Source organism: Xenopus laevis, chromosome 5L (assembly GCF_017654675.1).
Source record: "Xenopus laevis strain J_2021 chromosome 5L, Xenopus_laevis_v10.1, whole genome shotgun sequence".
NCBI lineage: Eukaryota > Metazoa > Chordata > Amphibia > Anura > Pipidae > Xenopus > Xenopus laevis.
In genome coordinates, this window is record NC_054379.1 from 100,525,949 (window position 1) to 100,545,721 (window position 19,773).

A 19,773-nucleotide genomic window follows, 5' to 3' on the forward strand; every position below is an offset into this window, starting at 1 on the left:
GAAACGTCAGCCGCCAATATGATAAATTAATTTTTTTTTAAAAATACTTAAGACCTGTGAGTGCGGTTTCTATCCGATGGACTATATATATATATATATATATATATATATATATATATATATATATATATATAGCAAGCTGGCGGCTTGAACACGTAACTTTTAGGGGGAATTAGTAAATGGTGAGCAGGCAGCATAGGACAAAGGAGAATAAAGACAGGGACACACAGCTTCTTCAAGGAAAACACAGGTTTATTTTCCCACTTTCAAACAAACACTGTCAATAATGCACGGACACAGGGGTGACCATTGTGGCAAACATAAATCATAAAATAAAAACATAGCCCACTGGGCACTACCTTCACCTGAAGTAGTCCCTGACTACAGCGTCGGACTGGGGGGCCCGGGGCCCACCGGGACTGCTGGTCCAGGGCCCCCCGCCCCCCTACTGCGCCGCACAGAGTTCGGCACGACTGTGCATTTGCACCGCTCAAACGCCGCCATGCGCATGCGCGAGCGGCGCTTCTCGGTGCGCATGCGCAGGCGGCGGTGTGCATGGGCATCGCCGAAAACTTTTTCCCCCATAATTTTTATATGTAGAAGGGGTCTGGCCCGGCGGGGGCCCACGAGGGTCGGGGCCCACCGGGTTTTTTCCCGGTGTCCCGCCGGGCCAGTCCGACACTGCCTGACTAGACTTGGCCCCTTGTGGACAACCAGCACAACAAATACTTTTGTTGGCTCACCCCTGTACTCACAGGACTTTCTCCCAGGTAATATTCAGGCTCATGGCTTCCTCACTCTCTTCACAATAATCTCTGTGAGAGTCACAGGCTCCCCCTGCTTCTCGCAGTAACAGGCAGCACCCCCAGCTCCTCTGGGAGTTCCTCACACAGCCAGGTCTCCTACCTGCTGTGCCCTGTTGAGAGACACACTCTCCCATTCTAATTAACTTTAAATAGCCTTTCCACAGGACAGCTTTCCTGTGGAAGGTGAACTCCAATCTCTGCACTGGATCTGCGGAATGGAGTCCCTGGCTACTAAAGTCTTTAAACAGACGGCTGATTCTCTGTTTAATAACTCCCTTCCTGGAGCCTATCTCAGTACCTGGGGAGAAATTAAAGGCTAGAGTGACCTTTTTCCACCTTTTCCTAGTCACTCTACCACAACACACACACGCTGATGATCATTTGGAGGGGTTGAAATTGATGGACTGTTGTCTTTTTTTCAAACTTCCTTTTTTGCGATTTTATGTTTTAATGTTTGTTCAATACTATAGGATCAAAGTTATTTCCCTTCTAAGAAAATATTATTTCCATTAGCGCAGGATTAAAATAACTGAAAACATCATGAAAATGAAAATCCTACCTTCTGGCAATGATTATTGCATCAGAACCAGCTGTGTTATTTAAAAATTCATATTTTCGAAGCTACACTTGACAAAGTTAACTATGACAACATAAAAGGCTGTTTAGTAAGGCAAAAATAAATAAATAATATGCAATAAGGACTGGGAATACTGCTGAAAAGGCATCAAAACTCTGCTTATTTATGTTAAATTGTATGCCAAAATGGTGTGGAAAACATAAATACTAGCCAGATGGATAGAAAATTAAAGGTGGGAAAGAGGCCTTTATGTTTGTCCAGCTGGAATGAAGCATGCCTGTTGACAATGTTAAAGCCATTAAGTTGGATTGTTTTGTTATACAGCCCAATGCTCACATAAATATTAGATTTTGATAAGATTAATACATTTTTGGCAAAATTGTTTTGTTATTTTTACTGAAAAATAGAACAAGGGACTTTGGGGAATTTTATGGGTTCTTTGACTATTATGTTTTACCTTGGATATTACAGGTGGTGTGTTGAGACTTTTTATCTGTGCCCTGCGTTCCGAGTCCTGTCACCCTGTTATTCTTTAGTTCCTGGTTTATTTTATATATATATATCTAAATTAATATCTGCTCCATCTGCAAAAGGTATAAGGGGTTCTAACTGCACGTGCCCAAGCACAAGTCACTACTATAACAGTCTTTTGAAGCAGTTTATGAAGTATCTGCCCACTTCCTTACATGTTTGCACATGTGCCTTGCCTTTATGAGCTTGCCAGATTAATCATTTTTGAAACATTATTGCTTATAATGCCAGCTTCTTGGTTCTGAAGTTAGCCTGACTTTAACTTGCAATCTACTGTATATCCACATCGACTCTAAATAAAACATGTTTTATTGATCATAATGCAAAGTCAGTGTAAGGTTTGTATCAATCTGGATTATCCCTGCCATACTACTTAGCTTCACCTTGCCCTTGTCCTTGTTCCATGGCACCTCTGTGGCCTCTGCCATATTAACACCCTTCCTTGTTTCACAGTTTTTTTTCCCACTTTCCCATTTTGTAGCCTCTCCTTCTTTTTTTCTGCCCTTCCACATGTTCTTTTTACAAAAAGCTCATGCCTATGGGCCTCTTCAGCATGCTGTGATGAATATTTTTTTTCCACCTTTCTTAGTGTAATTATGCAAACTTTTACTACAGGTCTAATCCCCAAAAGCAACCAATCAACAGGTAGACTTTACTGTTTATAAGCAAAATTCTTATTGGTTGCCATGGGGTACTGTGCCTGGGCAATATTTGAATCTTTGATTACATGTGAGGGTAAGTTGTAATTTGTTCAGTTTTTGGTTAATGTAAATTGGCTATTGTTGTTTTAGCGACAGCTAAGTTCTACTCTTTTTGAATCAGTATAATAAAAGTGGAAGGCAGGGTGCAAAGTGCAAAGAAAGGGTGCAATCTGCCATTTCTTACACCCTAGCTTTCATTCTAGCCACATTCTCACAGGCCTCCACGCATATAGTACTGCCTGTGTTTGGCAGTTCTGTATGAAGCAACGTACTGCAACATTCCTAGGGGCAGGTTCACTAAAGGGTGAAGTGGCCGTCGCTAGTGCCAATTCTCTAGAAATTCAATCCGCAGGGACATCACCAATTCACTAACAGGTGTAGAGGACAATTTGCTAGTGAACAAGACCGTCACTAGTGTTCGTTCGCACACTATATCGCCAGGCTACTTTTCTCTGTGGTGAACGGTCGCTACTATGTAAATTCACTAAAGTTTGAATTTTACTGAACATTTCGCCAGTTTACTTCACCACCTCAGACCAGGCGAACTGATAAAATGAAGCTAGATCTTCCTCAATCTTATGTCAGTGACATCATATCCTGTCTGCCAGAAATGCATTAAAGTTGTAAAAACGCTGGCGACTTGTCCTTTTTTTCAGCGGGATTGACTGCAAAATCGTAATTTCACTTTGCACTGCCAAAGTGATGCTAGCGAAAAGTCGCCAGCATTTGGCACCCAGGACGCAACTTTGCATTTTTGTGAATTAGCGAAGTGATAACGAATTTTCACCTGGCGAAGTTTGCAAAGCGTTCGCTGCTGACAATTCGCCGTTTAGTGAACCTGCCTCCTAGTCTTGGCAGCAGTCTTGTATTCAAGCTGCCTTTGTCAATGCTGCATTCAAGAGGAGCTGGGTGCGTAGACGACCACCCCCCAACCCCTTAACCATTTCCCAACTTGCATGTCAATCAGATGCTCAAGTTAGGGTGCAGCGAAGTACAAAGGCTATATACTGCTGTACTTACCTCCTGTTCTATGGCAATTTTTTATGTGCTGCAAGATGCACAGTGTAGCCAGACCCCTCTTGCACTTCTGTCTGGGGTCATCATAAATTACCCTTTTGATCTATAAGTGCTTCTTGATACGAATGTTCTTATGAAATCCCTGACATATATACCATATCATGGAACTTGTTTTTAACTTGGGAGTTTTTTCTTTCTGTAAATGGGTTTCCTGAACCATTGAAATACATTTCCCATACTCATTTTGTTAAAGAGCTTTACTCAATGATTAACCATCCAATTAGCATTCAGCTGAAAAAGCTTATCTGTTGTCTGCGGTCATTGATCCCGATAAGCGAAAAATATTGACTGTAATGCTTTCATTTAATGCTAATTTTAGCTCTTATTGCTGATTTTATACTATTGCACTCTACCATTCATCATCAATGCTGGTTTCAAAACTGCTAGTCTAGTCAACCCCTATTATTATGAACACATATTTATATAGCACCAACATATGCTGCAGGGCTGTACAATACAACTTTCTAGCAACCAGACAACAGTTTAAAGTCCGATATCGGCAGAACAAAAATATAAATATTTCACAAAAATAAAAAAAAATCTGTCTGTACTTTTATTTTATTTGTATTAAATGCCTGACACATAAAATGTAATAAATAATAAGGGTAAGCTTCCTTTTACTCTTTAATAATAATGTTTTTATAAAACTGTAAAGGAATGTTATTGGTTATGGGATCCAGCAAGACAATCTTTGTGTTGCCCTTTTAAATATCTCTCTGGCTTGGCCCATTTAATGCAGATGTGATTACACTGTCTGCTGAGCATGCCTAGTAGGCTCTATTATAGATGCACCGCACAGTGATGAACAAGCTGAATGCAGACACACCGGCAGGACACATCTTACTCAGCTCTGTGCATTTTTATGGGTAAGAAGGAAAACAAAACACAGTTCTTTTTTTTACAGACGCTGTAGCATTCAGTTTTTCATTGTAATTACAACACAGAGATTAGTGGATTTTTTAGATATAAATGACTATGCTGGGAAATAGAAATTAATTAGGTGGCAAAAGCAAAATCATTTCAAACTGAAATACCATTTCTTACTAAAACTGCTGTAGCACGCCAATGGATAAAATACATTTAGCAGCCACAGATGGTGACATTTCTGTCAATCTGGCCAAGGTCTACAGAGAGGCAGAAATCCCATCATTTAAAAGGACACACAGATATTAATATCCCACAGGGAGTTTTGCAATAGCTAGATGTAGGTGGTTTTGCTAGATGTAGATGGTTTCATGTTTTGCTATGAGGTAAAATGTGCTTTGGGCTTCCATAATACAGGTATGGGATCCGTTATCCAGAAACCCATAATCAAGAAAGCTCCGATTTACGGAAAGGCCGTCTCCCATAGACTCCATTATATCCAAATATTTTAAATATGATTTCCTTTTTCTCTGTAATAATAAAACAGTATCTTGTACTGGATCCAAACTAAGATATAATAATCCTTATTGAAAGCAAAACCAGCCTATTGGGTTATTTAATGCTTATATGATTTTCTAATAGACTTAAGGTATGTAGATCCAAATTATGGAAAAATACATTATCCAGAAAATCTCACATCCCAAGCATTCTGGATAACAGGTCCCATACCTGTAGCTGGTTTCTCAAGGATTGTCCCAATTGATCCTTTCTTTATCCCTGTGTCCTTATAGTTTGCTGTTGCAATGCAAATAAAGTCCCAGATTTTAGAAAGCTTTCAAAAGTGACCTTGATCTGAAAATTAAGCCTTTGTTGGAATTGTTTACAGTAGGTGTGGCCTTCAACAATGTGCATGATATGCTCAATGGCACACACCATATATTTTCGTAAACCTGTTCTCCCTAATGCTATAATTGTCAGATACTAATCTCCCTGCATAGCTCAAGCTTAACAAATAATAGCGACAGTTGCATTTCCATGATCTTCTGGCTACTGGGCTAACATTTTCCATGATGTTGTGTAATGAAGTTGCTTCTGGGATTAGATGAGTGGTGAATCTTTAAAGGGATTCTGTCATGATTTTTATGATGTAGTTTTTATTTCTAAATTACACTGTTTACACTGCAAATAATTCATTCCTGAACCACCAAGTGTATTTTTTTCAAGTTGTAATATTGGTGTGTAGGCAGCCATCTCAGGTCATTTTGCCTGGTCATGTGCTTTCAGAAATAGCCAACACTTGGAAAGGATTGAACTGCTTTCTGGCAGGCTGTTGTTTCTCCAATTCAATGTAACTGTGCAGCAGCGGGACCTGGATTTTACTATTGAGTGTTGTTCTTAGATCTACCAGGCAGCTGTTATCTTGTGTTAGGGAATTGTATTTAAAATTAATCTGATTTACAAAAATATATGTACGTCAAACAAAGGTATAATCAATAGCATCCAAACTGTAAACTGTTAACATTTACAGATTTCTCCACATTTTTTTACATTGTTCAAAGTATTGCCTTTCTTTGGTTTTAATAAAGGCGATTTCTCTACAAATCATCTCAGTTGTAATTTCAATTGATGTATTCAATTGGCCCGTATCATCCTACATCTCATGTGCCATAAGTAATACCACGATGGAAACAATGGTGTGCAGAATAGTTTTATCTTTATTACCAGCTCTATGACTTCTTATTATTCAGTAAGCAAATTCTGAGTATCTTAGATTTTTAATCAAGTCTAAAAGGAGAGGGTTTGCCACTTTTGCTCTTAAAGTACAAGATACTCTATAGTTCAACAAAAAATGTTTCTGTGATTCCTCCATGCTACACCTCCATGGACACTCTCTGCCTGCATTACTTAGATATTTCATATTACGTCTTACAAAAAGCTTTCCCTGCATTGATAGCCATGCAATGTCTCAATATTTCTTAGGTATCCTTTTGCTTGTCAGTAGTTTAATACTTTCCTCCAACTGCTCTTGCCTACAGTCTCTAACCCCAATTGGACATACAAAGTGAAGATCTAAAATCTTCCAATATAATATTTTACTATGCTGAGTTTTCAACTCCCTCAAGCTAACGCTTAATTTTTTCAATATTTTATTTTGTGTTAGGTAGCTGTTTTCTGGTTACCTTCCCATTGTTCTGTTGTTTGGCTGCTGAGGGGAGAGGGGTGATATCACTCCAACTTGCAGTACATCAGTAAAGAGTGACTGAAGTTTATTAGAGCACAAGTCACATGACTGGGGGCAGCTGGGAAACTGACAGTATGTCTAGCCCTGTAGTTTATTTGTCTGTGACTTTACCACTGGAGTAATATAGAGGGTGCTGTGCTGCACCTGCAGCAGTTTCTCTCCAGTGACTATTCTGATATGTCTCTCTCTCTCTCTCACTCTAGCTCTTGTACAGCAGGGCTACATCCTGATTTTTGGTGTGTTATGTTATGTGTTCCTTGCTGAATAAACATGCAGAAAGTTGCTGCTGATGTGCCTCCTGTTTCTGGCAAGGACTAGCAATTGTGACCAGTCAGGAACATGACAGATAGGGGCAGGATAGAGCAGGCGAGGGGACAATCTTTGTCAGGATGGGAATTAAATGGGGTATTCAGAAGGATGTAAATCAGTGGTGTAACTTCGGAGGAAGCTGACCCCAGGAGAAAAAGGGGGCCTGGACTATGGGGTCAGCTTTCTTTAAAGCCACTGGCTTAAATTTGTACACCCGTGCACTAGAGCAAGCATGGAGGGGAGAGCTGTAAAATTGCCTTCTGTGCAGGGGCACGTGCACTTTAGCGGGTGGGGAGAGCCAGGGAAGTTGCAGTCTATGCTGGGCCCCTTCAAAGCTTTTTTTTTGTGGGGGAGGGGGGGCAAGGCCCAGTGTTGTTACACCGCTGATGTAAGTATAGAAGACTAGTAACATGTGAATTTATATGAGCTCATATCTGTGTATAGAGACAGTTACTATTACTGATGTCCATATTGGACTGAGCTATACTGTATGTATTCATACATTCATACAATTGAATTATATTTTTCCATAGAACTATAGTATTCTATATTGACATGTCAATGTTATTGTTTGTTTGCTTGTTTGACTTCAATACAAAGCTATTTTTTTTTAAAAAATATTCCTTGTTCCTTTAATATTTTACTAATGTTTTTTAAACCTAGTGATTACTGCATTCTGCACACCCAATGGGTAATGTTCCTTATGCAGTTAAGCAATGCATCAGCTACCAGCATCTCCTTAAAGACCAGTTTTGGAATGCAGAGACTACCCTCCAGGAGCAGGTAAAGTATAATCTTTATTTTGGCTTGGTTGGATACACATGCTGTATGGCTTCATCACCTCTTCTGGAAAAATGCCTAATTGAGCAAAATGCATCAGGAGGGAGTGGCTGGTATGTGGTATGCTGACAGAGGGATGACACTGCTGTTTGGTACGTTTAATGTAATAAAATGCTTCTTTGCTGTTATTTGCTATGACCAATAAAATGCTTCAAGTACCTTGCATATCATTTATTCTGAATAATATATGTTATAGGACTCTATGCTTGGTGCTCACTTGTTGACAGTAATTTTTCATCTAAATAATTGATTATAGTATATAACATTTTCCAATTGCAGTGACCCTAATACTCTCAGGAATTCAGAATCCTCCAGTGTTTGTTAACCTGCTTGTCATACATGACATTCGTTTCATATATATGCATATGGAAAGTTCACTGAATTAACCAATCAGAGCTATAGGTTAGTGACTTCACTGAAACACACATGGAAAAAGCTTCATAAATCCTCAGATTTCATTAAATAATTAAAAGGATATTATTAAAAGCAGCTGCCCTGACTTACAGTATTTGTATTAAGCCTTTGCCGCTAGTATTGCTGTTACGTTATCATATTACAGGTATGGGATCTATAATTCAGAAAGCCATTATCCAGAATGCTTTCGAATTTTTCAAAGCCCGTCTCCCATAGACTCCATTTTATTCAAATAATTCAAATATTTCAAAATGATTTCCTTTTTCTCTGTAATAATAAAACAGTACCTTGTAATTGATTCAAACTAAGATATAATTAATCCTTATTGTCAGCAAAACCAGCCTGTTGGTTTTATTTAATGATTAAATGATTTTCTAGTAGACCTAAGGTACAAATAACAGAAAGCTCCATTACCAGGAAACCTCCAGGTCCCAAGCATTCTGGATAACAGGTCCCATACCTGTTTTGCAAATACTAGCAAAGCAATCAGTTATAAAATGCATCTTAGGGTAAATATATGCAGGACACAAGTACTCAACTAATTAATTATTTGACATATATATATATATATATACACATGTGCTCAAATATCGCCAAGAACAGAGTGTCCTGAGGTCAGTAAATTTAGTATGGTATCCTGCCCCCCTCTGCATACCGTAATGTTAGTAAGCCTTTACTGTTTTGCCCAGAATGATGCAATGCAACTGCATAATATCAGTCTTCATTACCCACAAATGCACCTTGGTTTTATAAATCTCAGTGTGTTGTGTCTTGTTAAAGTATTTCCCAAATGGGCACATTTCCTACGTATTAAGTTAATGCTTTATGGTAGTCATATGAATTGTTTCTACAATATTGTATCTATCACAAGTCCTTCCTTTAGTTAGTTTAGTCATGATTTATTACAAGCTTTTGATCAATGTTGGTCTAGATCAATGCAACCTGTCAAATTAATTGGAGCCCTGTAGCTGCATGAAAGATATACAGGCCATAATTCAAATTTCCTATGGGGATGCAGTGTGTTATGGATTGGCTAAGGAGAATTCTAATATATTCAATACTCAAAAACATGGTATTCTGCATTTATTGTATTAATATTTTGTATGTATATTTTTATTTATATAGCATTACTTGTGCCCTTATGCAGCACTGTACAGTAGAACAATACATTAATAGAACAATATTATTACTCAAAAAATTTAACACATATAGAAATCTCAAGACAAAAATGTACAATACAAATGTAAGATGTCCGTCATTTGACTGAATCATTTGAGGAGGGTCTATAGAAGTCTGATTATTATTCTATGATTAATATATTATTCTATTATATAATGTAATTGACAGTTTGGTTCATTCCTATTTAAGACTTTACATTAATAACCTTGAAGTTGACATTGAAGGTATTACTGTTGTTTTTGATGATGACCTTAAATTATTCAGGATATTAAAATCAATACAGGTTGTTCACAATCTATAAAATAGTTTGGATAAACCAAAGGCTTAGACAGCTATATGACAAATGTTCAATAATGATTAATAAATGATTTTGTATTTGGTGGACAGATCGTTAATCTAAAACCGATGTGTCTTTGGAGGTTAATATATAATGGTCACTGCCAATTTAGACAACTATAGAGTAAATGGAAATAAATAAATAAATAAATAAATAATAATGCATAAAATACCCACATTTTTGCAAGCTGGCTTAGACTGTCAATGTACTTTGTATATACTGTAAATGTATATGAAACCCTTTTTTTGTCACTTCCACTTTTAAGAGTAAGGAAATTAAGAAAAATCTAGATAGTCATACATTTCACCTTCTGCCTTGAATTTATTCCCTTGGATTTTAATGGTTTTTCTCCTTTAGGAATCACCTCCAATAGGACTTCCTCCACATGTCAAAATAGTAGAAGTTGGGCCAAGAGATGGTTTACAGAATGAAAAGGTTTTTTTTTTTTTGTTACATATTTTCTTAACAGTAGAAACAATGACAATGTACACTTTTTGGTATGAGTAAATCACAATGTTTTAAATCTTTATTCATTAGTCTTAAGCACACCCTGGGAATGTTTAGCTGCCTTTGTCAGTATTTCAACCTAAACGTTTTCATGAAAGCATGAAGTGATCCCTTTAAAGGTGGGAGGACAAACATTTGCATGTTTCCACCCTTTTCAAACAAACCAAATTCTGTGGGGTTAGGGCAGCTTGTAACTACTAGGTTTTAGTTGTTCTATATGGCAAATCTAGGCTTGTATCGTGCCAACTAAATGCAGAGGGATAAGGTTGATTTCAAGAATCCCCTGTGTCCAAGTTATATATCATAGCTTGGGTGATCTGCCTGCCTTCCTCCTCCACTATAAGGATGCCTCACTCTATATCTGGTATCCAATATACACACGAGCTTTGTCACTAAATTTCTAATCTAGGAAAAGTAGTGTTACTAAAACCACCATTACTTAGTAGAGGATTGCCTGTCAGTAAATTTGTTCCAAATCTTTCAATCCAGAGGAATAAATCAGATCATTGAATTCAAATAGCATGAAAGTAAATGCTATCTGATATGAGATTGGTAGTATTTACTCAGGGGAGACAGGCTACAAACCCTTACTTTGTATACTTTGTATATGAATTCTAACTTATGCAGACTCCTCTTGCGGGTTTTATGTTTCTGTGATATAGGAACAGTAGCATCAAATAATTACAGTGTCTTAAAGTAATAAAAATATAATGCAGTATTGCCCTCCACTGGAAAAACATCTGTGTTTGCTTCAGAAACACTTTTATTGTTTATATAAATAAGCTGCTGTGTAGCATGAGGGCAGCCATTCAAAGGAGAAAAGCCTCAGGGTACACAACAGATAGGAGATAAGCTATGTAGAACATATTGGTGTTATCTGTTATCCACTATTTAACGTGTGCCATATAGCCTTTTTTAAATTCTCGCCATTGCTACACAGCAACAGATCAGTTTTACCAGTGCAGGGCAACATTACACAATATCCTCACTACTTTAAAACACTTTAAATGTTTTGTGTTACTGTTCCTTTAAAGGAGTGACTTGCAAATACTGGTAGGAGGAGAGGAATTGCTTCCAGATTGTGGCTGCTTTCAAAATACATTGGTGCACATACTACATGATATACCTGTCTTTGTGACAACATTTTCCAAAATACAGTAGGGGGCCGATTCACAAAGGGTCGAATATCGAGGGTTAATTAACCCTCGATATTCGACTGGAAATTAAAATCCTTCGACTTCGAATATTGAAGTCAAAGGATTTTAGCGCAAATAGTGCAATCGAACGATCGAAGGATTATTCCTTCAATCGAACGATAAAATCCTTCGAATCGAATGATTCAAAGGATTTTAATCCAACGATCGAAGGAATATCCTTCGATCAAAAAAAGTTAGCCAAGCCTATGAGGACCTTCCCCATAGGCTAACATTGAGTTCGGTAGCTTTTAGATGGCAAACTAGGGGGTCGAAGTTTTTTCTTAAAGAGACAGTACTTCGACTATCGAATGGTTGAATGGTCGAACGATTTTTAGTTCGAATAGTTCGATTCAAAGTCGTAGTCGTAGTAGCCCATTTGATGGTCGAAGTAGCCCAAAAAACACTTCGAAATTCGAAGTTTTTTTACTTCGAATTCTTCACTCGAAGTTAGTGAATCGGCCCCTAGGTGTTTCACTAGTGCAAATACTGTACCCATGGCATCCAGCTGGATAATTGCTTTTGCTAACTATGATGCAATTTAGTGTCTGTTTGTCTGTCCCTTTGGGGGAAATGTAATTAAAGTGGCAAAAAGAAAAACAATTCGCACCAATAAAAATAAAAATCCACATTTCATAATGTAATATTGTTCCTTAAACTGTTATTGCATTGCAAATTTTAATTAAGAAGTGCTTGAAGGTGTCGTAATCTTTTGGAGCAAACAACAACTTTTTCAGTAAGAAGTTTTATTACATTTACTGCGCATTGGCGAAAACTATAAAATTCGCAAATGGTCTTCCACTGTTGGAAGTGGGCGCTAAACAGTTTCCGGGTTCGCAATAGCTATATTAAATCTGTGCTGCTGGGCTCTTTGTTATCTGGACTGCAAATAATATGTTATATTTTTCTACGAACTGTAGTCCAGCAACAGCTGAGTAAAGTTTGGTTGAGCAATAGGAGATAAGATTTAAAGACAGAACTCTGATTTGCTAATCCTTCTACAGGAGTTTGTGCCTACAGATGTGAAAATTGAATTCATTGATCAGCTTTCTGATACAGGATTACCTGCTATAGAAGTTACCAGCTTTGTTTCTTCAAAATGGGTTCCTCAGGTATATGTCTTTTTTATTTCATTCATTATCATTCAAATATCAATTCAGTTCATTTTACATTTTCAAGTGCCCCCCACCCTGCCTATTGAATAATAACCTGGGCATCCTCTATGCACTGCAATAGAGACAACCCCACTGCAGCAAACCAGAATTAATTGTTGAGGGTGGTGAGATGAATAATGGAGTATGCATTAATGTAGCATAAGCATTTTACATTTATCATGGAGGAATTTAGCAAAATATATAGTTTTATCCAAAACAAATAATTTGTATAAAATTGGTGATGTATTTTAATGGCATATTTCCCTCCCACCACTCTTCCTGCTTCTTATACCGGAGGGCTCATTTAATATAATGCTGGATGCAAATGCTAGAACTCTAAGGGGCCAAATAAAATAACTTATATTTCATCACAAAAGTCTAATACAACCTAATAATTCAGCAATAAATAACAAAAAAATGTGATGGTTTGCCAAAAAAGCTGTTAGTGACTGGTAAGATAAAAGGCCTCCAAACAGTGCAATTAGAACAAAAAAAAAAAGTCATTTGTTTTCAGTCTATGCCAAAAACTATAAACAGGCATTTCAAGGCTTTTGTCTAATTGTACAACCTTATTAAAGCATTATCAAATTAAATTTCCGGATCTGGGTCTGTGAGTGCATTTCCTACATTTTTTATGTCTCATGTTTTAATATTGAGCTATGCCATTTGTTGTTGTTGTTTTTTAAGTCTTTTTATGATAAATCAAATGTAAGGACAACACTGTCCTTGGTTAAAATCCAACCATTGTGGTGCGTGTACACAGAAATATCAATGGCAATTAAGAAATAGTCAAATGATAAAGAATTAAATTAAAAGTAGGTTTGCAACTTGATGCAGTGACACAAGTAGAACATTTCTACGTGTTATTGGTTATCTGCTTACTCATAATCATCATCATCATCAGCAGCAGCAGCAGCATCATTCACTTATATAGAACCAACAAGTTATGCAGTGCTTTACATTAGATAAAGAACAGGAAACAAACAATTAATAACAAACAAACAAGGGTATACATAGGATTAGAGGGCCCTGCTCGCAAGAGTTTACAAACTTAAAGGTTAGGGTATCATTAAGACAAAGGGATTTTAGAAGCATTTATAATATGACTGATTAATTAAGATACATTGAACGAGCTTCCCTAAACAGATGGGTCTTTAAGGAGCGTTTGAAAGTTTAAAAGGAAGGAGAGAGTCTGACAGCTTAAGGCAGAGAGTTCCAGAGAAAAGCAGAAGCCCTAGCCCCCAGAGAAGAATGGGCTGAAGTGATAGGAGAAAAGAGGCGACGTTCAGAAGCAGAGCGAAAGTTGTGTGAAGGAGTATATTTTAAGACCAGAAATGAAATGTAGGGAGAGGCTAGCATTTAGAACAGATTGAAGTTGTGAAAGGCAACTTGTTGGAATGCATGCGATGAGTAGGTTGCAGTAATCAAGATGGGAAATGATTTATACTAATTGTACCCATGAACATAGATTTCTGTAATACCTGATAGGCAAACTGTTTTTAGTGTGTCAGTTTAGAATGCCTTGATGAGGTATTTATGCAACAGTGCCTCTGCTTAACTACGATTACTTTAAGTTTTTTTCCCCCGAAAAATTTGCTTTGCTGGAAAAAATCTGACTTTCACGTTTTTTTCTGTTTTTTCCATCCGATTTTTATGATTTTTTCAGAATTTTCACCCAAAAACGTCGGGGTATTGCATGAAACTCATTGACTTATATGCAACCTCGACAGGTCTGAGATGCTGGATTTTCAGACTCTGACTTTTCCATCTTTGGGGTTTAATAAATTTTTCGTGATTTTTGCATTTGGAGTAAATAACCCCCTTAGATACACACACAAGATTTACTTATTTGCTTCCCTGAATGCACCACATTTTATTGCTTTAAATAACTATAAAATTATTAAAAAATATATTGGTTTCATGCAGTTATGTTTATTTTATTAGGCAATATTTTATTTTGGGCTCTATATTTTGGGTCGGAAATTATGAAGTAAAGTACGACAGCCTTTGTCAGTGACATACATGATAATAATAATTAGAAGAAGAATAATAATTGTAATAAATAATTGTTCACTTTAGGGAGCATATTTTTTAAGATTGGAGACAAATATCATTGGCGATGTTGCCCATAGCAACTAATCAGATCTTTGCTTTTGTTTTCTAAATTGTAGGTGACTGTTCAAATCTAATTGCTGATTGGTTGCTATGGGCAACAATACTGGTGATGATTGTCTCCAATGTTAAAAAATACGTCCCTTAGTATGTTATAGCAATTTTTTAATCTGCTCTTCACTTCTATGGCTTTCAAATTATTTGCCTTCCTCTTATGTCCCAGTTTGCAATAAGAACGATCACCTGGTTGTTGGTGGTCACTGACCCCAGTAGCCAAATAACAATTGCTTTGTGAGTCTACAATTGTTATTATTTCTTGGTATTACTTATCTTTCTATTCTGGCTGTCTCCTAATTAATTAAAGAAAGAAAACACATGCAAAAAATTAATTTTAAGGAGAACTGCACCTTGAAATAGTCATATGTTCAATATGGTGCCAGTATTAAATGTATGTTTACAAATGCAAGAAGTCTGACTGGTAAAATGGGAGAGCTGGAGCTGCTGGTGATGGAAGGAAAATATGATGTGATTGGTGTGGCTGAAACATGGCTGAATGAGTTGCATGACTGGGCAGTAAATATCAGTGGCTATACTTTGTTTCGGAGGGACAGAGGCAATAGAAAAGGAGGATGGGTATGTCTGTATGTTAGGCAGGATTTAAAAGCACATATAAAGGAGGAGGTTATGTTAGAAAATGAGGGGCCAGAAGTCGTATGGGTGGAGTTCTTCACCAATTGTAAAGAATCCAGCAAATTAATTGTAGGAGTATGCTATAGACCCCCTAATGTAAGTGAGGAGGAAAAGACAAAGCTCCTAATGCAAATAGAAAAGGCTGCTAGTTTAGGTAAAGTAATGATAATGGGGGATTTTAATTACCCAGATATTGACTGGAGCAACGGTACTGCTAGATCAGTTAATGGGAACAAGTTTATAAACTTATTGCACGACAATTTTTTAGCACAGGTTGTTGAGGAGCCTACCAGAAAAAATGCTATTCTTGATTTAGTGATCTCAAATGACCCAGAACTTATAGCAAATGTGCAAGTCATTGAACCCCTGGGTAATAGTGACCATAATGTTATATCTTTTAATGTCTGGTGCAAAAAACAAAAATATACTGGGGCAACAAAAACCATGAATTTTGCAAAAGCTAATTTTAGTGCCTTGAGGGCTGCCCTACAGAGCATTGATTGGGGCATTAGGTTTTCAGCTAAAAACACAGAACAGAAATGGTTGTCCTTTAAAATGATATTAAATCATTACTGTTCTCAATTTATTCCCTTAAGGACTAAACATAGAAGCTCTAAGAATCATCCTGTGTGGCTTAATACAGAGGTAAAGAAGTTAATGGGAAAGAAGAGAAAGGCATTTAAAAACTACAAATCTGTAGGGACAGAAGCTGCATTTAATGAATATAAACACTGTAATAAATGTTGTAAATCAGCAATCCAGAAGGCTAAGAAAAGAAATGAAGAGTTAATTGCGGTGGAGGTGAAAACTAACCCTAAAAAGTTTTTTAAATATATTAATAGTAAAAAGATGCAGGTTGAGAGTGTTGCTCCATTAAATAATGGTACCAGTATGGTTGTAACAGATACAGATAAGGCAAATGTGTTAAATCAGTTCTTTTCTTCAGTGTATACAATAGAGGAGTCTGGGTTCACAGGCTCACTTAATAACTGCACGAATGGTTCAGCTCAATCTAGTCAGTGGCTGACTCAGGATATGATTCATAAAGCTTTAATACAAATTAATGTAAACAAGGCTCCAGGGCCTGATGGCATACACCCCCGGGTTCTAAGAGAGCTTAGTTCAGTTTTAGACCAGCCCTTATTTCTGATTTTCTCAGATTCACTGTCATCTGGTATGGTGCCTATGGATTGGAGAAAAGCTGATGTTATTCCAATATTTAAAAAGGGATTACGATCTCAGCCTGGCAATTATAGGCCAGTAATCTTGACATCTGTGGTGGGCAAATTATTTGAAGGCTTGTTAAGGGATCACATTCAAAATTTTGTCCTAATGAATGGCATTATGAGCAACAATCAGCATGGCTTTATGAAGGATAGGTCATGTCAGATGAATTTGATTGCATTTTATGATGTGGTAAGTAAGATTCTGGATAGTGGGGGGGCAGTAGATGTGATCTATTTGGATTTTGCCAAAGCGTTTGATACTGTGCCCCACAAACGACTGCTTTCTAAACTAAGGTCTGTTGGGCTTAATGAAGTTGTTTGCACGTGGATAGGAAACTGGCTACAGGATCAGGTACAGAGGGTGGTTGTTAATGGGACATTCTCTACTTGGAGTAAGGTTCTTAGTGGGGTCCCCCAGGACTCAGTATTGGGTCCACTTTTATTTAACTTGTTCATTAATGACTTAGGGGAGGGTGTTGTAAGTAATGTATCAGTGTTTGCAGATGACACAAAATTATCCAGCCCAATTAATTCCATCCAGGATGTGGCATCCTTGCAACAGGATCTTGACAAACTGGCAATCTGGGCAGCTAAGTGGCCAATGAGATTCAATGTTGATAAATGTAAAGTCATGCACCTGGGATGTAAAAATATCCAAGCCACTTATACCCTTAATGGGACTGCACTAGGCAAATCCATTATGGAAAAGGACCTTGGAGTCCTTGTAGATGATAAACTTGGCTGTAGCAAGCAATGCCAGTCAGCAGCATCAAGGGCAAATAAGGTCTTGAGCTGTATTAAAAGGGGCATAGAGTCAAGGGAGGAGGGGGTCATTCTTCCACTGTATAGAGCACTTGTAAGGCCCCATCTAGAATATGCCGTACAGTTTTGGTCTCCATCACTCAAACAGGACATTATTGTATTAGAGAGGGTACAGAGAAGGGCAACTAAGCTGGTAAAAGGTATTGAAAATCTTAGCTATGAGGAAAGACTGGCCAAATTGGAGATGTTCACACTGGAGAAGAGGCGCTTAAGGGGTGATATGATGACTATGTATAAATATATAAGGGGATCATATAACAATCTCTCTAATGCTTTATTTACCATTAGGTCTTTCCAGCTGACACGAGGTCACCCATTCCGATTGGAAGAAAAGAGGTTCCGCCTAAATATTCGGAAGGGGTTTTTTACAGTGAGGATGTGGAATTCTCTCCCTGAATCAGTTGTACAGGCTGATACATTAGATAGCTTTAAGAAGGGGTTGGATGGCTTTTTAGCAAGTAAGGGAATACAGGGTTATTGGAAATAGCTCATAGTCCAAGTTGATCCAGGGACTAGTCCGAATTGCCATTTTGGAGTCAGGAAGGAATTTTTCCCCCTCTAAGGCAAATTGGAGAGGCTTCAGATGGGTTTTTTTGCCTTCCTCTGGATCAACTGGCAGATAGGTAGTTAATAAAAAAAAAAAAAAAAAAGGTTGAACTCGATGGACATGTGTCTTTTTTCAACCTTACTTACTATGTTACTATGTTACTATGTTACTATGTATTGCAAGTCATACTGATGAGGCATTACTGGCTATTCAATATGCGATCATAAAAGAATTTCTGATGATTTCTACTTTCTCTGTTGTAGTTGTCTGATCACACTGAAGTTATGCAAGGTATAAAGAAGCATCCAGGAGTGCGCTACCCAGTTCTTACTCCGAACATACGAGGTTTTCATTCTGCAGTAAGTGACTACATACTGTATTGTCAACTGTCCTAGTTATTGGTCATGTAGGCTTTTGGTCTTTTTCATTTCTTTATTCTCTTTTGCACAAATATTACAGTTCTAGCACATATTAATTAGCTGAAAAATTTCTCCAGGGAAAGAAAGACCTTAAAGACTCTGTTTACCAATTATATGAATTTTCCACACAAACCCTCATCCATCATCCACTCACCCTATATGCATATTCACTTTCTTCTGAGCTTTATTGCAAAATCCATGCATACATTTTAAAGGCAGGTGATTTCATGGCAGCACCAGCACGTCTGGTATGTAGAAACAGTGTTCTCTCAGGTGCTGTGACTTATTGTTAAACTGGAGCTGGAGAGTAGCTGCAAAGCATCAAACACTTTAGCTTATATAAATAGTATGTCAAGAAAGACCATCTTGGCTTATATAGGAAAAGGCAGAATTAAATCACATAAATACATGTATGAAAATATAACAGAGATAAATGAGATTATACATAGCTGTGTAAAATAGTCCAGTGCTTTAATACATCCCACTACTTACCTGTTGAATATCATAGGCACCTTTGGAAATGAAACATTACAAAACAATGCCACATAATCAGCTCACAGTTGCTGCACACATGTTCTCTTAATATTTCTGTAAGATAAAGGTAAAATCCAGCAAGAATAAAGAGTTCTAAATTAGTAGAAAGTGCCTAAGGGGAATTTATAAAAGAAAAAATGTGTTAACGAAGGAAATCTCTATATAACCGTTACCAGCTCTGTAGGCTTCAAACAATGTAACCCATTAGGCGCTGTCCATGGTGCTTACCAGTAGATTTGTGATGCGCTATTATTCTGCCAAATGTCACCATAATATCCAACAAAAACAATATTTAGTACTTACAGCACCTCTGCTCTGCAAAAATGATAAAGATACAGATAGACAGACAGATAGGTTACATTGCAGGCAGTGTTAGGGCTGTCCTCAGCTTGTTGTTTTGATGCAGTGTATCTTTAGCTTCCCAAGGCAAATTCAGTGATACCTGCACAATAACATACATTGACCTAATTGTTCCCTATTGTGGGCATACATGCATTTTCATTTTGATGCAGACACATAATAGGTAAAGTTTTTTTTTTAAGAAAAGAAATGTTTAAGGGGTTGCAACTTTGAGTTAAAATGTAGTATTATATAGGGAGTTATATTCTGAGACAATTTGCAATAGGTTTTCATTTTTTATTCAGCAGCTCTCTGGTTTGCAATTTCTGGAGTCTGGTTGCTAGGGTCCAAAT

At 37.4% G+C, this 19,773-nt stretch overlaps 1 protein-coding gene across 1 annotated transcript in view; it reads left to right on the forward strand.

Annotated features, from left to right (window-relative positions):
• Positions 1 to 4,482: 4,482 nt before the first annotated feature.
• hmgcll1.L (3-hydroxymethyl-3-methylglutaryl-CoA lyase-like 1 L homeolog) overlaps positions 4,483 to 19,773 on the forward strand; it is a 33,876-nt gene continuing 18,585 nt past the window's right edge. The window contains exons 1-5 of the mRNA XM_018262311.2: positions 4,483 to 4,558; positions 7,771 to 7,890; positions 10,235 to 10,312; positions 12,582 to 12,689; positions 18,392 to 18,487. Coding sequence (XP_018117800.1) covers positions 7,795 to 7,890; positions 10,235 to 10,312; positions 12,582 to 12,689; positions 18,392 to 18,487 — 378 coding nt within the window. The 5' untranslated portion in view covers positions 4,483 to 4,558; positions 7,771 to 7,794. The remainder of the gene's footprint in view (positions 4,559 to 7,770; positions 7,891 to 10,234; positions 10,313 to 12,581; positions 12,690 to 18,391; positions 18,488 to 19,773) is intronic.